Source organism: Pongo abelii, chromosome 8, assembly GCF_028885655.2.
Source record: "Pongo abelii isolate AG06213 chromosome 8, NHGRI_mPonAbe1-v2.0_pri, whole genome shotgun sequence".
Classification (NCBI taxonomy): Eukaryota; Metazoa; Chordata; class Mammalia; order Primates; family Hominidae; genus Pongo; species Pongo abelii.
The window spans coordinates 128,983,933-128,998,755 of NC_071993.2; the positions used below are offsets into that span (position 1 = coordinate 128,983,933).

Genomic DNA, 14,823 nt, shown 5'->3' on the forward strand with positions numbered 1-14,823 from the left:
CAGTTAGGTAAATACAGAAATACAATGCTCCTATTATCCATTGTGGCAGAATTACTATCTGTCCACCAAATCCATTCTCATCCTCCAAAATAAGAGAGCTGCACTTAAGACTGGCACAGCTGGGCATGGTGGTTCATGCCTGTAATTCCAGCTCTTTGGGAGGCCAACACAGGAGGACTGCTTGAGGCCAGGAGTTTAAGACCTGCCTGGGCAACATAGTGAGACACTATCTCTACAGTAAATTAAAAAAAAAAAAAACTGTGGCACCCTAGCAGGGCAATGTACTGCCAGTCCCTTTACAAGTGGTGACCAAGCTCCTGCCAACGGAACATAACACAACTGATAACGTCCATTTATGCCTCACTAGTTTTAAAGTAAACTTGCGACCCTGAACTTCTACCCTTCTCCACAATGGCTGGATTAGTAAAAACCAGAGCAACCTGGGAAATCACATGTTAAAGAAAAGCCCAGAACGGCTGGTGGGGAGAAGAGTTGTATGCCAACCTAGAACACCCACACTGAACTGTTATGTGAGGAAAGAAACAGACTTTTTTTTTTTTTTTTTTTTTTTTTGAGGAGTCTCGCTCTGTCGCCCAGGCTGGAGTGCATTGGTGTGATCTCGGCTCACTGCAACCTCTGCCTCCTGGGTTCACGCCATTCTCCTGCCTCAGCCTCCTGAGTAGCTGGGACTATCGGCGCCCACCACCATGCCTGGCTAATTTTTTTTTTTTTTTTTTTTGAGACGGAGCCTCACTCTGTCACCCAGGCTGGAGTGCAGGAGCGCGACCTCAGCTCACTGTAAGCTCCGCCTCCCAGGTTCACGCCATTCTCCTGCCTCAGCCTCCCGAGTACCTGGGACCACAGGCGCCCGCCACCACGCCCGGTTAATTTTTTGCATTTTTAATACAGACAGGGTTTCACTGTGTTAGCCAGGATGGTCTCCATCTTCTGACCTCGTGATCCACCCACCTCAGCCTCCCAAAGTGCTGGGATTACAGGCGTGAACCACCACGCCCGGCCAAGCCCAGCTAATTGTTTGTATTTTTAGAAAAGACAGGGTTTCACCGTGTAAGTCAGGATGGTCTCGATCTCCTGACCTCGTGATCTGCCTGCGTTGGCCTCTCAAAGTGCTGGGGATACAGGCGTGAGCCACCACACCCGGCCCCCAAAGAAACAGACTTTTATCTTTCTTTTAGTTACTGCATTTTGGTATCTTTTGTCACAGCTGTTTATTCCTTTACTCTAATTAGTACATCACTCCTAGTTCCAGGCACAGATAATTCAGAAGCCTATAACAAGTCAAATAAAGAACCAAATATAAACACTACAAAAGAAAGAGAGGCAGCCAGATGTGGTGGCTCACGCCTGTAATCCCAGCACTGTGGGAGGCCAAGGCGGGCAAATCACGAGGTCAAGAGTTTGAGACCAGCCTGGCCAACACAGTGAAACCCCGTCTCTACTAAAAACACAAAAAAATTAGCCAGATGTGGTGGTGGGTGCCTGTGGTTCAGCTACTCGGGAGGTGGAGACAAGAGAATGCCTTGAACCCGGGGAGGTGGAGGTTGCAGTGAGCCAAGATTGAGCCACTGTACTCCAGCCCGGGCAACAGAGAGAGACTCCGTCTCCAAAAAAAAAAAAGAAAGGCAACCACCAATTTACAAATGGACAGCATCTTCAATGCTTATCTCCATGTTCATTTTTCCAACTCAGAACCTAATTCCTTTTTTTTTTTTTTTTTTTTTTTGGTGGAGACAGAGTCTTGCTCTGTCACCTAGGCTGGAATGCAGTGGCAGGATCTTGGCTCACTGCAGCCTTGACTTCCCTGATTCTTATGCCTCAGCCTCCGAGTAGCTGGGACTACAGGCGTGCACCACCAAGCTCAGCCAATTTTTTGTTGTTGTTGTTGAAACAGAGTCTCACTCTGTTACCCACGCTGGAGTGCAATGGCACAATCTCGGCTCACTGCAACCTCTGCCTCCCAGGTTCAAGCGATTCTCCTGCCTCAGCCTCCCAAGTAGCTGGGACTACAGGTGCCTGCCACCACGCCCAGCTAATTTTTCATATTTTTAGTAGAGACAGGGTTTCACCGTGTTAGCCAGGATGGTCTCGATCTCCTGACCTCATGATCCGCCTGTCTCGGCCTCCCAAAGTGCTGGGATTACAGGCGTGAGCCACCGCCCCCAGCCCCAATATGAAAATTTAAAGAAATAAAACCAAAATTAGTAAAAAGACTAAGAAAAAAAGCAAATCATGTGTAACTAAAGTTAAATAAATGCTATTATGTTTTAGCAAAGCCACTCACAATTCAAAACTGATAACACAAATAAGAGGATTTCAAACAGTATAATTTACTGAAGTAAAGCCTTATTCAAACACAGAAAAGCTGATCTTTACTCAGCATTAAAAGGAATAGGGCAATCTTGTCCAAGCTGCATGTAAGCACTTGCTTCTTGAGAGACAATGGCACTTTCTATTTACTTCATAAGGATAGTATTAGGATCAAGAAAGATGAGTTATCAAAGCATTCTGGAAACAGATATTTTGATAAACTCCAAGAAATCACATCTTTAACATGATCCTCAATATTCTTTCCAAGCTAAACTCTTCTGATATATATTCCCTGTACCTTGACTTGGGGGCCAATGGTAACAGTAATAGCAGTGCTAACAGTCGTCGCTGTCGTGATAGCAGTAGCAGTACATGACTGTATTAATGACCCTTCCCCTTCCTAAGATGACTCAAATTGGGACCGTTGCAAAAACAGATAGTAAATCGTTTTTAGACCCAGCCCATCTTACCCTCACAACTTCCTTTGGGAACCTCCCCTTTAGCCAGAAATTTCAACATTTTTTTCAAAACCTTCTTGTGAGATTTTGAAGGCTGAAATTGTAAAGGTCGGCACCTAGGAAAGCAAAATAAATATTTAAAAAGTGAACTCAAACCCTGAAGAAATGAAATCAGTTCTGGATATCACCTAGTACAATGAGACCATCTCATGCCTGAGATTTCTGGTTAAAGATGGGGCTTAATGTGGCCTCTAATCCCAGCCCACATCACACTAAGATTATAGTTAAGAGATATTTTTTTTTCTTTTGAGATAGAGTCTCACTCTGTCGCCCAGACTGGAGTACAGTGGCACTATCTCGGCTCACTGCAACCTCCGCCTCTCAGGTTCAAGTGATTCTCCTGCCTCAGCCTCCTGAGTAGCTGGGATTACAGGCATGCGCCACCACGCCCTACTAATTTTTATATTTTCAGTAGAGACAGGGTTTCACCATGTTGGTCAGGCTGGTCTCAAACTCCTGACCTCGTGATCCACCTGCCTCGGCCTCCCAAAGTGCTGGGATTACATGCATGAGCCACCGCTCACAGCAAGAGATTTTTTTTTTTTTTTTAAGAGAGAAAGACATAAAACACTAGAAAAAAGAGAAGGAGAGAAGTGTTAGAAGCTGGAAAACAGACATACAAAGCAATGCTGCTTTAACAGACCAAAGAAAGTTGAATCCTAGGCCAACAGTGGAAAAAAAAAAGCCAATTTTCTCTATATTACCCTTAAAAGTCTTAGGGATTGGTGACACCTCGTAACTCTGGAAATATGAGTGAAAGTAGGTCTAAAAATAGAAAGATCCCTACAAAGTCTTGTTTTCGAAGCAGTTAGGATAGATGTCAGATCCCCTCTCCCACCCGCAGATGACTAGACGACTCCCTACTCAACCCAGCAGAAAACTGCAAACTTGCAGGGAAGAGTAACATAGAGTCTCTTATAGGATGGATGCAAGCCACAGCTGAAAGCAGTGGTACTACTGAAAATGGCTTAAATAAAAGTGTACACAGTACATGTTGAGATCACCAACCCAGCTCCAGAACAACAGCAGGTTATGTAATACTTTCTCTCCAGAATGTGATCAGACCTAAAAATACTAACATCAGGGATTCCCCAACAGAAGAGCCCAGCCAGATCACCCACAGTAAACAAGGCCGAGAAATACCCAAGACCCACAGTAAACCAAACCCATCAGGTACATGGTATTTCTAATGGAACACTGAAAAGTCAGAATCACCAGACACTCAAGAAGAGCCTCCACTGAAAAGATAGGTACCAAACAAACTGGAGAAAGTAACTTGGAGGACAAAGACCATGACAGAAAGAAGAGAACCTTTTTAAAAAATCCTTAGGAAGATCTCGTTTATTAAGCCACTACAGCCATAAAATAACAAGGTGTTATTAAATAAACAAATAAGAGTCTGAGAACAAAAAGACCTTCAAAAGTAAAAATATGACAGGAGAAATGTAAAAATTAAGTAGAAGACCTGAAAACTGAAGTTGAAGAAACCTCCCAGAAGATTCTGCAAAAAAGATGAAAAACTGAAGAGAAAAGGTAAAGTCAGAGACCAGTTTAAAAGGTCCAAAATCTAAATAAAGGCATTTAAAAACAAGAAAATGAAGGTGAAAAGATAGAATAAAAAATTTAAGAAAATTCCCCTGAACTAAAGGATAAGATGGGACGAGCCCCCAGATAAGAAGGGCCCCTCCAGTTCGTCTGTGATGGATAAAAACAGACACATAGCCAAACTGACTATGAAATGTAGAACAGAGGATAGAAAAGCTTCCAAAGAGAGGCCGGGCACGGTGGCTCACACCTGTAATCCCAGCACTTCAGGGGCCGAGGCAGGCGGATCACGAGGTCAGGAGATCAAGACTATCCTGGCTAACACGGTGAAACCCTGTCTCTACCAAAAATACAAAAAAAATTAGCCAGGCATGGTGGTGGGCACCTATAGTCCCAGCTACTTGGGAGGCTGAGGCAGGAGAATGGCATGAACCCGGGAGGCAGAGCTTGCAGTGAGCCAAGATCACGCCACTGCACTCCAGCCTGGGCAACAGAGTGAGACTCCATCTCAAAAAAAACAAGAAAAAGAGAAGAAAAGAAAAGCTTCGGCCAGGTACAGTGGCTCACGCCTGTAATCCCAGCACTTTGGGAGGCCGAGGTGGGCAGATCACGAGGTCAGGAGATGGAGACCACCCTGGCTAACAAGGTGAAACCCGTCTCTACTAAAAATACAAAAAATTAGCCAGGCGTGGTGGCAGGCGCCTGTAGTCCCAGCTACTCAGGAGGCTGAGGCAGGAGAATGGCATGAACCCAGGAGGCGGAGCTTGCAGTGAGCCGAGATCACACCACTGCACTCCAGCCTGGGAAACAGAGCAAGACTCCGTCTCGAAAAACAAAAAACAACAACAAAAAAAGGAACACTTCCAAAGAGAAAGAACACGTCTCAGACAAAGGTATGAGAATCAGAATATCACCGCACTTCTCAACAGTAATAAGACGACAGTGGAACAAAATTCTAGAAAAATTATTTTCATCCTGCGCTTTTGTACCCTCCCAAACTAAAGTTAAGTTTGAGCAGTGAATCAAAGTTTGCAGACACACAATGTCTCAAAAATGTACCTCTTACGCACTTTCTCTATTAGAAGATGTGCTTCACTAAAACAAGGGAATAATCCAAGAAAGAAGAGTTTCCAACTCAGGTGCTAAAAAGAATCCCCAGGCCGGGTGCTGTGGCTCACGCTTGTAATCCCAACGCTTTGGGGAGGCTGAGGCAGGTGGATCACGAGGTCCGGAGATCGAGACCATCCTGGCTAACACGGTGAAACCCCATCTCTACTGAAAATACAAAAAATTAGCCAGGCATGGTGGCACACGCCTGTAGTCCCAGCTACTCGGGAGGCTAAGGCAGGAGAATCATTTGAACCTGGGAGGCAGAGGGAGCAGTGAGCCAAGATCGCGCCACTGCACTCCAGCCTGGGCAACAAAGCGAGACTCCGTCTCAAAAAAAAAAAAAAAAAAAAATCCCCAAGATGACAGTAAAAAGAATAGCCCAGGCCGCACACGGCGGCTCACACCTGTAATCCCCGCACTTTGGGAGGCCGAGGTGGGTGGATCACATGAGGTGTGGAGTTCGAGACCAGCCTGGCCAACATGATGAAACCCCATCTCTACTAAAAATACAAAAATTAGCCAGGCATAGTGGTGGGCGCCTGTAATCCCAGCTACTCAGGAGGCTGAGGCAGGAAAATCGCTTGAGCCCAGGAGGCGGAGGTTGCAGTGAACTGAGATTGAGCCAGTACACTCCAGCCTGGCAACAAGAGCAAAACTCTGTCTCAAAAAAAAAAAAAATAGCCCAGGCTGACCGTGATGCAGGTCAGAAGGCTCCACAAGGGATTTTTCTCAAGTAGATAAAAGCGATCATAGCACTTGATGTGTTTAAATATACTAAGAAGAAACTTACATAACTGGGATTTATTTTCAAAATAATCTGGTCATAGTTATATACACTATGCAAACAGAAAAGATAATTAGTAACTCCAAGGAGAGCACACACCTGTGCAGGAAAAATAATCATAGTACCAGCCACGGTTCAGTTGTGAAGCATATTTACACAGTCACAATGGATGTGAATACATCTGCCCAAAATTACACTTCTAAATGGAAAGCTAGGGATGGGGACAAAAACGAGCTTGAATGTGGCAGGGAAACAGGGATAAGAGAAAACTAAATCCTTATCTTCCATAGAGAGAAGCCCGGAAATAATGGAGAAAACTAACAGAAAAAGAAAAAAAAAGCAAGTGTTACAATTATATAAGCATGTTGCTTAAAGACAGGGAGATGAAAAACCAAAATAATTAGTTAAAATGTTTCAAGATGACTGCCATGGGGGAACAGGAAATGGGACAGGGGGGTTGAGGGACTGCTTTTTCCAAAACAAACTTTATTGCAACTTGACATCTTATAAGCACCTGTAATTCTGATAAAAATAAAAAACTTAAAAAAAAAAAAATCATAGCCAGAAAAGTTCATCCTCATTTATACACACATACTGGAGAGTCCCTAACTTCTGACTAACAAGAAGCTAAGCTATTAGCTATAAGCCCCTTTCCTTCATCTAAGTTCTCATTGCAGCTACTGTTATATACAAGGCAAAAATAACCAGAAGAGTAAATATGGAAAATGACTCCATAAGAAGATGATGTGGCTGGACCCGGTGGCCCACACCTGTAATTCCTGCACTTTGAGAGGCCGAGGCAGGCGGATCATGAGGTCAGGAGTTCCAGACCAGCCTGGCCAATATGGTGAAACCCCGTCTCTACTAAAAACACAAAAATTAGCTGGGCGTGGTGGCATGCGCCTGTAGTCCCAGCTACTCGGGAGGCTGAGGCAGAAGAATCACTTGAACCTGGGAGGCAGAGGTTGCAGTGAGCAGAGATCACGCCACTGCACTCCAGCCTGGGCAACTAAGCAAGATTCTGTCTCAAAAAAAAAAAAAAAAAAAAAAAAAAAAAAAGATGATGTATAATGAAATTACAAAGAGAAGCAATTCAGGAAACATTTGATGCTATGTAAAATGCAAAAATCACATAACCACTTTATTTTGCAATGTTAATTGAATCCCCTTTTATAAAGGCAATATACTTAGAATAGTGCTTTCCATGTAACAGGCACCAAATACAATTTAGATTCTTTTTTCTTTAACCAATCGAAATCACCCTTTTCTGATCACAGATTAAGCCAATCAACTTCAAACTTATGAATAGAATCCTGTCCATAATCCAATAAATTGCTAATTGAAGACAAATGACTCCTGCCTTAGACGATACCTTCTCTTTATAACCATGAAAGCTGAAAGAGGACAGCACAAGAAACTCTGTCATTCTATTCTTTGTGTAATGACACAGTGTCAGCAAACCAGACCCCATTTTTCTTGTCCTCTGCCAATCCAACGGACAGTTAGGTAAAAGAGAAGGCTCCTGGCTGGGGGTGGTGGCTCATGCCTGTAATCCCAGTGAGAGGTGAAGCCAGCTGGACTTCTGCGTCAGGTGGGGACGTGGAGAACTTTTCTGTCTTACAAAAGGATTGTAAAACGCACCAATCAGCTCTCTGTAGCTAGGATTGTAAAATGCACCAATTGGCGCTCTGTAGCTAGCTAGAGGATTGTAAAACACACCAATCAGCACTCTGTGGCTGGCTAGAGGTTTGTAAAATGGACCAATCAGCACTCTATAAAATGGACCAATCAGCACTCTGTAAAATGGACCAATCAGCAGGACACAGGTGGGGACAAATAAGGGAATAAAAGCTGGCCACCCCACCCAGCAGCGGCAACCCGCTCGGGTCCCCTTCCACCCGGTGGAAGCTTTGTTCTTTCATAATTCACAATAAATCTTGCTGCTGCTCACTCTTTGGGTCGGCGCCACATTTAATAGCTGTAACACTCACTGTGGAGGTCTGCAGCTTCATTCTTGAAGTCAGTAGACCAAAAACCCACCAGAAGGAACCAACTCCAGACACACCAGCACTTTGAGGGGCTGAGCCGGGCAGATCACCTGAGGTCAGGAGTTCGAGACCAGCTTGGCCAACATGGCGAAACCCACCTCTACTAAAAATAAAAAAATTAGCCAGGTGTGGTGGTGCACACCTGTAATCCCAGCTAGTTGGGAGGCTGAGGCAGGAGAATCGCTTGAACACGGGAGGCAAAAGTTGCAGTGAGCCGAGATAGCACCACTGCACTCCAGCCTGGGTGACAGCGAGACTCCATCTCAAAAAAAAAAAAAGAGCTCCTAATCAAGGATCAGTGAACCTTTGGGAGTCTGCGATCATCCTAAAATTAACAGGCAAAATGTGCTAGGCATGGTGGCTCACGCCTGTAATCCCAGCACTTTGAGGTGGGTAGATCACGAGTTCAAGAGTAGCCCGGCCAACATGGTAAAACCCCGTCTCTACTAAAAATACAAAAATTAACCAGGCCTAGTGGCAGGCATCTGTAGTCCCAGCTACTCGGGTGGCTAAGGCAGGAGCATTGCTAGAACCCAGGAGGCGAACGCTGCAGTAAGCTAAGATCGCACCACTGCACTCCAGCCTGGGCGACAGCGAGACTCCATCTCAAAAAAAAAAAAAAAAGAGCTCCTAATCAAGGATCAGTGAACCTTAGGGAGTCTGCGATCATCCTAAAATTAACAGGCAAAATGTGCTAGGCATGGTGGCTCACGCCTGTAATCCCAGCACTTTGAGGTGGGTAGATCACGAGTTCAAGAGTAGCCCGGCCAACATGGTGAAACCCCGTCTCTACTAAAAATACAAAAATTAACCAGGCCTAGTGGCAGGCATCTGTAGTCCCAGCTACTTGGGTGGCTAAGGCAGGAGCATTGCTAGAACCCAGGAGGCGGATGCTGCAGTGAGCTGAGATCACACCACTGCACTCCAGCCTGGGTGACAGAGCAAGACTCAGTCTCGGTGGGGAGGATATGCAAAATGTTACATATTTTTGTCTACATGCCTTTGGGCAGGAGGCCAGCTCTCATCAAATTCCCAAAATGGTTTGCAACCCAAAAACAAGTTAAGAGCAACCAAGGGAGACAGCTTTGAGGACCAAACAAAAAAGTAATGGACAAAAAACTGTTTGCTTAATTTTTCATTTCTTAAAGTAAAACTGTCTTTTAATTTTATGAGTATATATACACATTGAAATTGAGGCAAATACATACTTCAAAATGTTAATGCACTTTTCATATTTTCTATCAAAAAAAAAGGTTCAGGTGCAGTAGCTCACATCTATAATCCCAGCACTTTGGGAGGCTGAGGCAGGAGGCTCCTTTGAGCCTAGGAGTTGGAGATCAGCCTAGGAAACATGGCGAGATCAGCCTAGGAAACATGGCAAGACCCCTTTTCTATAAAAAAAAAAATTTTAATTTGCCAGGCCTGGTGGTGTGTACCTACAGTCCCAGCTACTCGGGAGGCTGAGGCAGGAGAATCGCTTGAACCCAGGAGGCAGAGGTTGCAGTGAGCCAAGATCGCGCCATTGCACTCCAGCCCAGGCGACAGTACGAGACTCCGTCTCTTTTAAAAAAAAAAAACAAAAAACCCTGGACTCTAAGTGTAAGCGGCAGATTAAATTTCAGCCCTCTTCCTTCCAATTAATTTTTTTTCAACTTTTATTTTAGATTCAGGGGGTATAGGTACAGGCTGGTGACCTGGATATATTGCACGATGCTGAGGTTTGCAATATGGATGATCCCACCACCCAGGTACTGATCGTCATACCAAGTTGGTTTTTCAACCCTTAACTCACGCCCTCCCTCCTCCTCTAGTAGTCTCCAGCTTCTACTTTTGCCATCTTTATGTCCGAGTACCCAAGGTTTAGCTCCCACTTATAAGTGAGTAAGGTAGGAAATTAAAGAAAAATAAAATTAAAAAGAAAGATAAATAAGCTTTCCTGTATTGGGCTGACTTGTCCCAGAGGCAGCAACAGGCACGGAAAAAGCCTTGACCCAGGAAAAGCCTTTTCCAGACCCAGGAAAAGCCTTGATAATATCATCTAATGTGCTCTGGAGATTCTCCCAGCAGTCAACATACAGAGAAGAAAAAACAAATTTTCCTTTGTTTTATGGAATGAGTTCATAGATTCCTGTTCTCTGTAACTAGTGACTTCAAGTATTCTGTTTTATCTGAGAAGTACAATGAATGTCATGAGAAGCCTGAGTAGGCCTGAACTACAGCTGCCTGGGCACCATAATGAAGATTATGGGATAAGCCCAGGCAAACCTAGATAACAGACATCTGGGTTGCTTGGCAACGGTCAGGTGCAATCCTGAGTTTGTCCTGCCTCTGTATCCCTGCTTTCATGCCACTGTAAGCTTGCTTCAAGCTAGCCCACCCACTTTTGTGAAGTGTGTATAAGTCTTTGTTCCTGGCCCAGTCTTTTGGACGTTGAGTCAGCCGGGCCTAAGTGCACTCAATAAAGTTTCTCTTGTTTTAACCCGAGGTCTCTCTTGTCCTCCTGAATCCCACAACATGAGAACATAAGCCTGACAAGTAATTTATAGCCTGTAGTATTGCTTGAACTAACAAGCACTATGTCAAGCAATATATCAGAATGTAGAAAATCCTAAGCTAAGTCCTATAATATTTAATATCCAAAAGTAATGTGAATATTTACTAACATTTTCCCAGACAAGATTGCTAAATTAAGAGGATATTTTTTTCATATATTTATATCTGAACCAATCAAACAATATTACTAAAACCTACCGATCAGCACATAAATATAGCATCAGTATGAAGAAAAGACATAACTCATTTACTTTTACTTGTAAAGGACATCTACCTACAGCGGAAGTAAACATTAAAAAAGCACAAGAGACTACTAAAATATTATACATAGTCTTCATATCATAAATCCTTTTTCTACTAATTAAAATTCTTACCTTATTGTGTACTGAGGACAACATGTTTGATTCATGACAGGTTTGTACACATATTTTCCACTTCTAAAATTATAAAAATAGTTTGTTAATGTCTTATATATTTTTCACTTGTACCAAAACAGCCTAGCACAGGAGCATTAAATTAAGGGTAAAAAATCTAATCAATATTGTAGAAATGCATGTAGGTTTAATTACTCTTCATAAGCTAAATAATCTTCAAAGTGCATGTAGCAAAATTTAGAACCCTGCCTTTTATTTCCTAAAGCTTTACCTGTGTACCCCAAGGCCAATCATCTCAGTTCCCCTCTCACCAGCATCTGCCACCCCTGCTCTGCCTTCACCTGCCACCAATCCTCAATACCACAAGGACAATGAGAGAAATGCCCACGATGCTGTGGGACTCATGTATGTGATGCCTGTGACAACCACATTTGGGTATTCCACATGCACTAGCAGAGTACCCCAAAACTAACCAGTTTCTTTCCATGCATTCCAGGTCTATGGTACTAACAGAACTGTTCATTCTGTTCTCAAGTCAGAAACTGGGCGTCATTTTAGACCCCCTCCCTGGAATTCACCTCTTACCCTGTTAGCAAGCTTTACCCCACTTTAAACCCTATCTTAAATTGTCCCCTCTTCTCTATCATCATTGCCACTAAGGTGATGGTCCTCATCACCGCACATCTGGATAGCGCAATAACCTTTGAACTCCTCTTCCTGCCTCTATGGCCACCCCCTCAAACACCTCTCAGCATCTCAACAATCTTTTCTAACACAAATTCCATCACATTTTCTCTTACCATAAAATCCTTCCATGACTGCCTTCTACCTTTTAAAAGTTCTGGCCAGGCATGGTGGTTCATACCTATAATCCCAACACTTTGAAAAGCTAAGCTGGAAGAACACTTGCAACCAGGTGTTCGAGACCAGCATGAGCAACATAGCAAGATCTCACAAAAAACTGAAAAATTAGCCAGGTGTTGTGATGCACACCTGTAGTCCTGGCCACTGCAGAGGCTGAGGCAAGAGGATCACTTGAGTGTGGGAATTGGGGGTTACTGTGAGCTATGATGATGCCACTGTACTCTAGCCTGGGCAACAGAGCGAGACCAGTCTCTAAAAAAAAAAAAGTTCCTTACCATGGCATACAAAGTCCTTTAAAATCTGACCTATGTCTACCTTTTGAATCTCATTAAGTTTAAGGAAAGTTGTGATGTTTCAGCTGGTGCTCCCAATCCCATGTCTTTGGCGAGTATTAGCATACAGTATTTAATATTACTTATATTTACACAAGGAACTTTACCTAAGAGTTATTTAAAAATCATCCACATAAAAATAACTACTCAAAACAGGCCATGTGTGGACTTTAAGGAAATCCTTATTCAAATAAACTAACTGTTAAAGAAGACATTTTTGAGACAATCTGGAAAACCTAATAAAAAGTAGGTAACAGGTAACATCGAAGAATTTTTATTAATTTTGTAAGGTGTGATACAGCATTGTGGATAAGTTAAAAAGAAAAAAAGACCTCTCTCTTAGATATACATACTTATTGCCTATCTATTGATAGGATAAATGTCATAATAACCTACTGATGTAATTTGCTGTTAAATATTAAAAGGTGGAGCAGGAGAATCAAACATGATTGGCAGAATGCTAATAACTGCTGAAGCTTAGTGATAGGTACCTGAGGTTCATTCTAATGTACTCTCTGCTTTTATAGATATTTGACATTTTCCTAATAAAGTTTTTTAAAAGAGAGAGAAAAAAATCACTACACAAAAGAATATAATAAAAATTTTCTTAAACCTCTTTCCAACAACAGGAAAGCATTTTAAAGGCATGCTGTATTTTTCAAGAACCTGAGTAACAGTAGGAAGTCTCTTTGTATCTGGAAGCTTTACCTTCGCCATCCTCGGTCTATGAGATCCTGATAATCCTGTACTGTCATGGAATGTGCCCACATGCCTGAAAAAGTAAGTAGTGTGTTAATTACGGCAGGGTAACCTTTTTTCTTTTTTAAATTCAAAGTGTGAGTTTTAAAAATAGGAGTGTGTGGCCGGGCACGGTGGCTCATGCCTGTAATCCCAGCACTTTGGGAGGCCAAGGTGGGCAAATCACAAGGTCAGGAGTTCAAGACCAGCCTGGCCAACATGGTGAAACCCCATCTCTACTAAAAATACAAAAATTTAGCTGGGCGTAGTGGCGGGCGCCTGTAATCCCAGCTACTCAAGAGGCTGAGGCAGGAGAATCACATGAACCCGGGAGGCAGAGGTTGCAGTGAGCCGAAATCACGCCACTGCACTACAGCCCTGGCGACAGAGTGAGACTCCATTTCAAAAAAACAAAAAAAAATAGGAGTGTTTAGGTTAAAATTCCAAAACACTCATATTGGATAAATGAAAAGTTTGTACATACTTCACAGCTGTTAGTTTGGCATACATACAGCACAAATAAAAAATAACATTATATATATTTTAATTCAGAAAAACACATCAAAGTAATTATGTTTATTTGAGGATTAGTCAATAGTCTCTATGACAGCATAAATTTAAGTCCTCACCGCAATCAGACTGCATCAGACTTTCAAACTTTAATAATATCCCCAATGATTTAACATGCTGGTCTCTTCAGAAAACTTGGCAAAATGTTTTGTGCTTATTAGTTCTCCTGATTTATATACAGGTATATATTTACAGTAGTCTTGAGCATTAAAAATTGGAGAAAAGTGTGTAACAATATTCCAAGTGTAAGAATTGAAAGTAACTCAGCTGGGCACAGTGGCTCACGCCTGTAATCCCAGCATTATGGGAGGCCGAGGTGGGCAGATCATCTGAGGTCAGGAGTTCAAGACCAGTCTGGCCAACACGGTGAAACCCCATCTCTACTAAAAATACAAAATTAGCTGGGCATGGTGGCACATGCCTGTAATCCCAGTTACCTGGGAGGCTGAGGCAGGAGAATTGCTTGAACTCAGGAGGCGGAGGTTGCAGTGAATCGAGATCGAGCCATTGCACTCCACACTCCAGCCTGGGCAACAAGAGTGAAGCTCCATCTCAAAAAAAAAGAAAGAAAGAAAGAAACTCAAATGCCAAGGAACAGGAAGATGATTACAGGGGCTATGATGTTGTCAACATGATGGAATTACGCAACTATGAAAAAAAACGAAGACTATGAGGAAACATTTAAAGGCATATCAGAACTAAAGGCTTCATGAGGTGGTGGCTCAAGCCTATAATCCCAACACTTTGGAAGGCCAACGTGGAAGATCACTTGAGGTCAGGAGTTCAAGACCAGCCTGGGCAACATACCAAGTCTCTGTTTTCACAAAAAAAAAAAAATAATCATAATTAATCAGGTTTTGTGGCCTGTGCCTATGGTCCCAGCTACTTGGGAGGCTGAGGTGGGAGGAGGCTTGAGACCAGGAATTTGAGATTTGACGCTGCAGTAAGCTATGAACGCACCACTGCATTCCAGCCTGAGCGAAGGAGCAAGACTCTGTCTCTTTTAAAAACAAAAAACAAAAAAACTAAAGTTAAAAAAGAAATGGGCCAGGTGCAGTG

At 43.0% G+C, this 14,823-nt stretch overlaps 1 protein-coding gene across 22 annotated transcripts in view; it reads right to left on the bottom strand.

Moving 5' to 3' along the window:
• Positions 1-14,823, bottom strand: part of ATE1 (arginyltransferase 1) — a 187,865-nt gene that overhangs the window by 169,325 nt on the left and 3,717 nt on the right. For 15 of the 22 annotated variants that reach the window (XM_063727090.1, XM_063727088.1, XM_063727087.1 and 12 more), the window contains 3 exon segments: positions 13,165-13,228; positions 11,261-11,323; positions 2,799-2,902 (listed from right to left, as the gene is read on the bottom strand). In XM_063727090.1, coding sequence (XP_063583160.1) covers positions 2,799-2,902; positions 11,261-11,323; positions 13,165-13,228 — 231 coding nt within the window. 22 annotated transcript variants of the gene reach the window in all.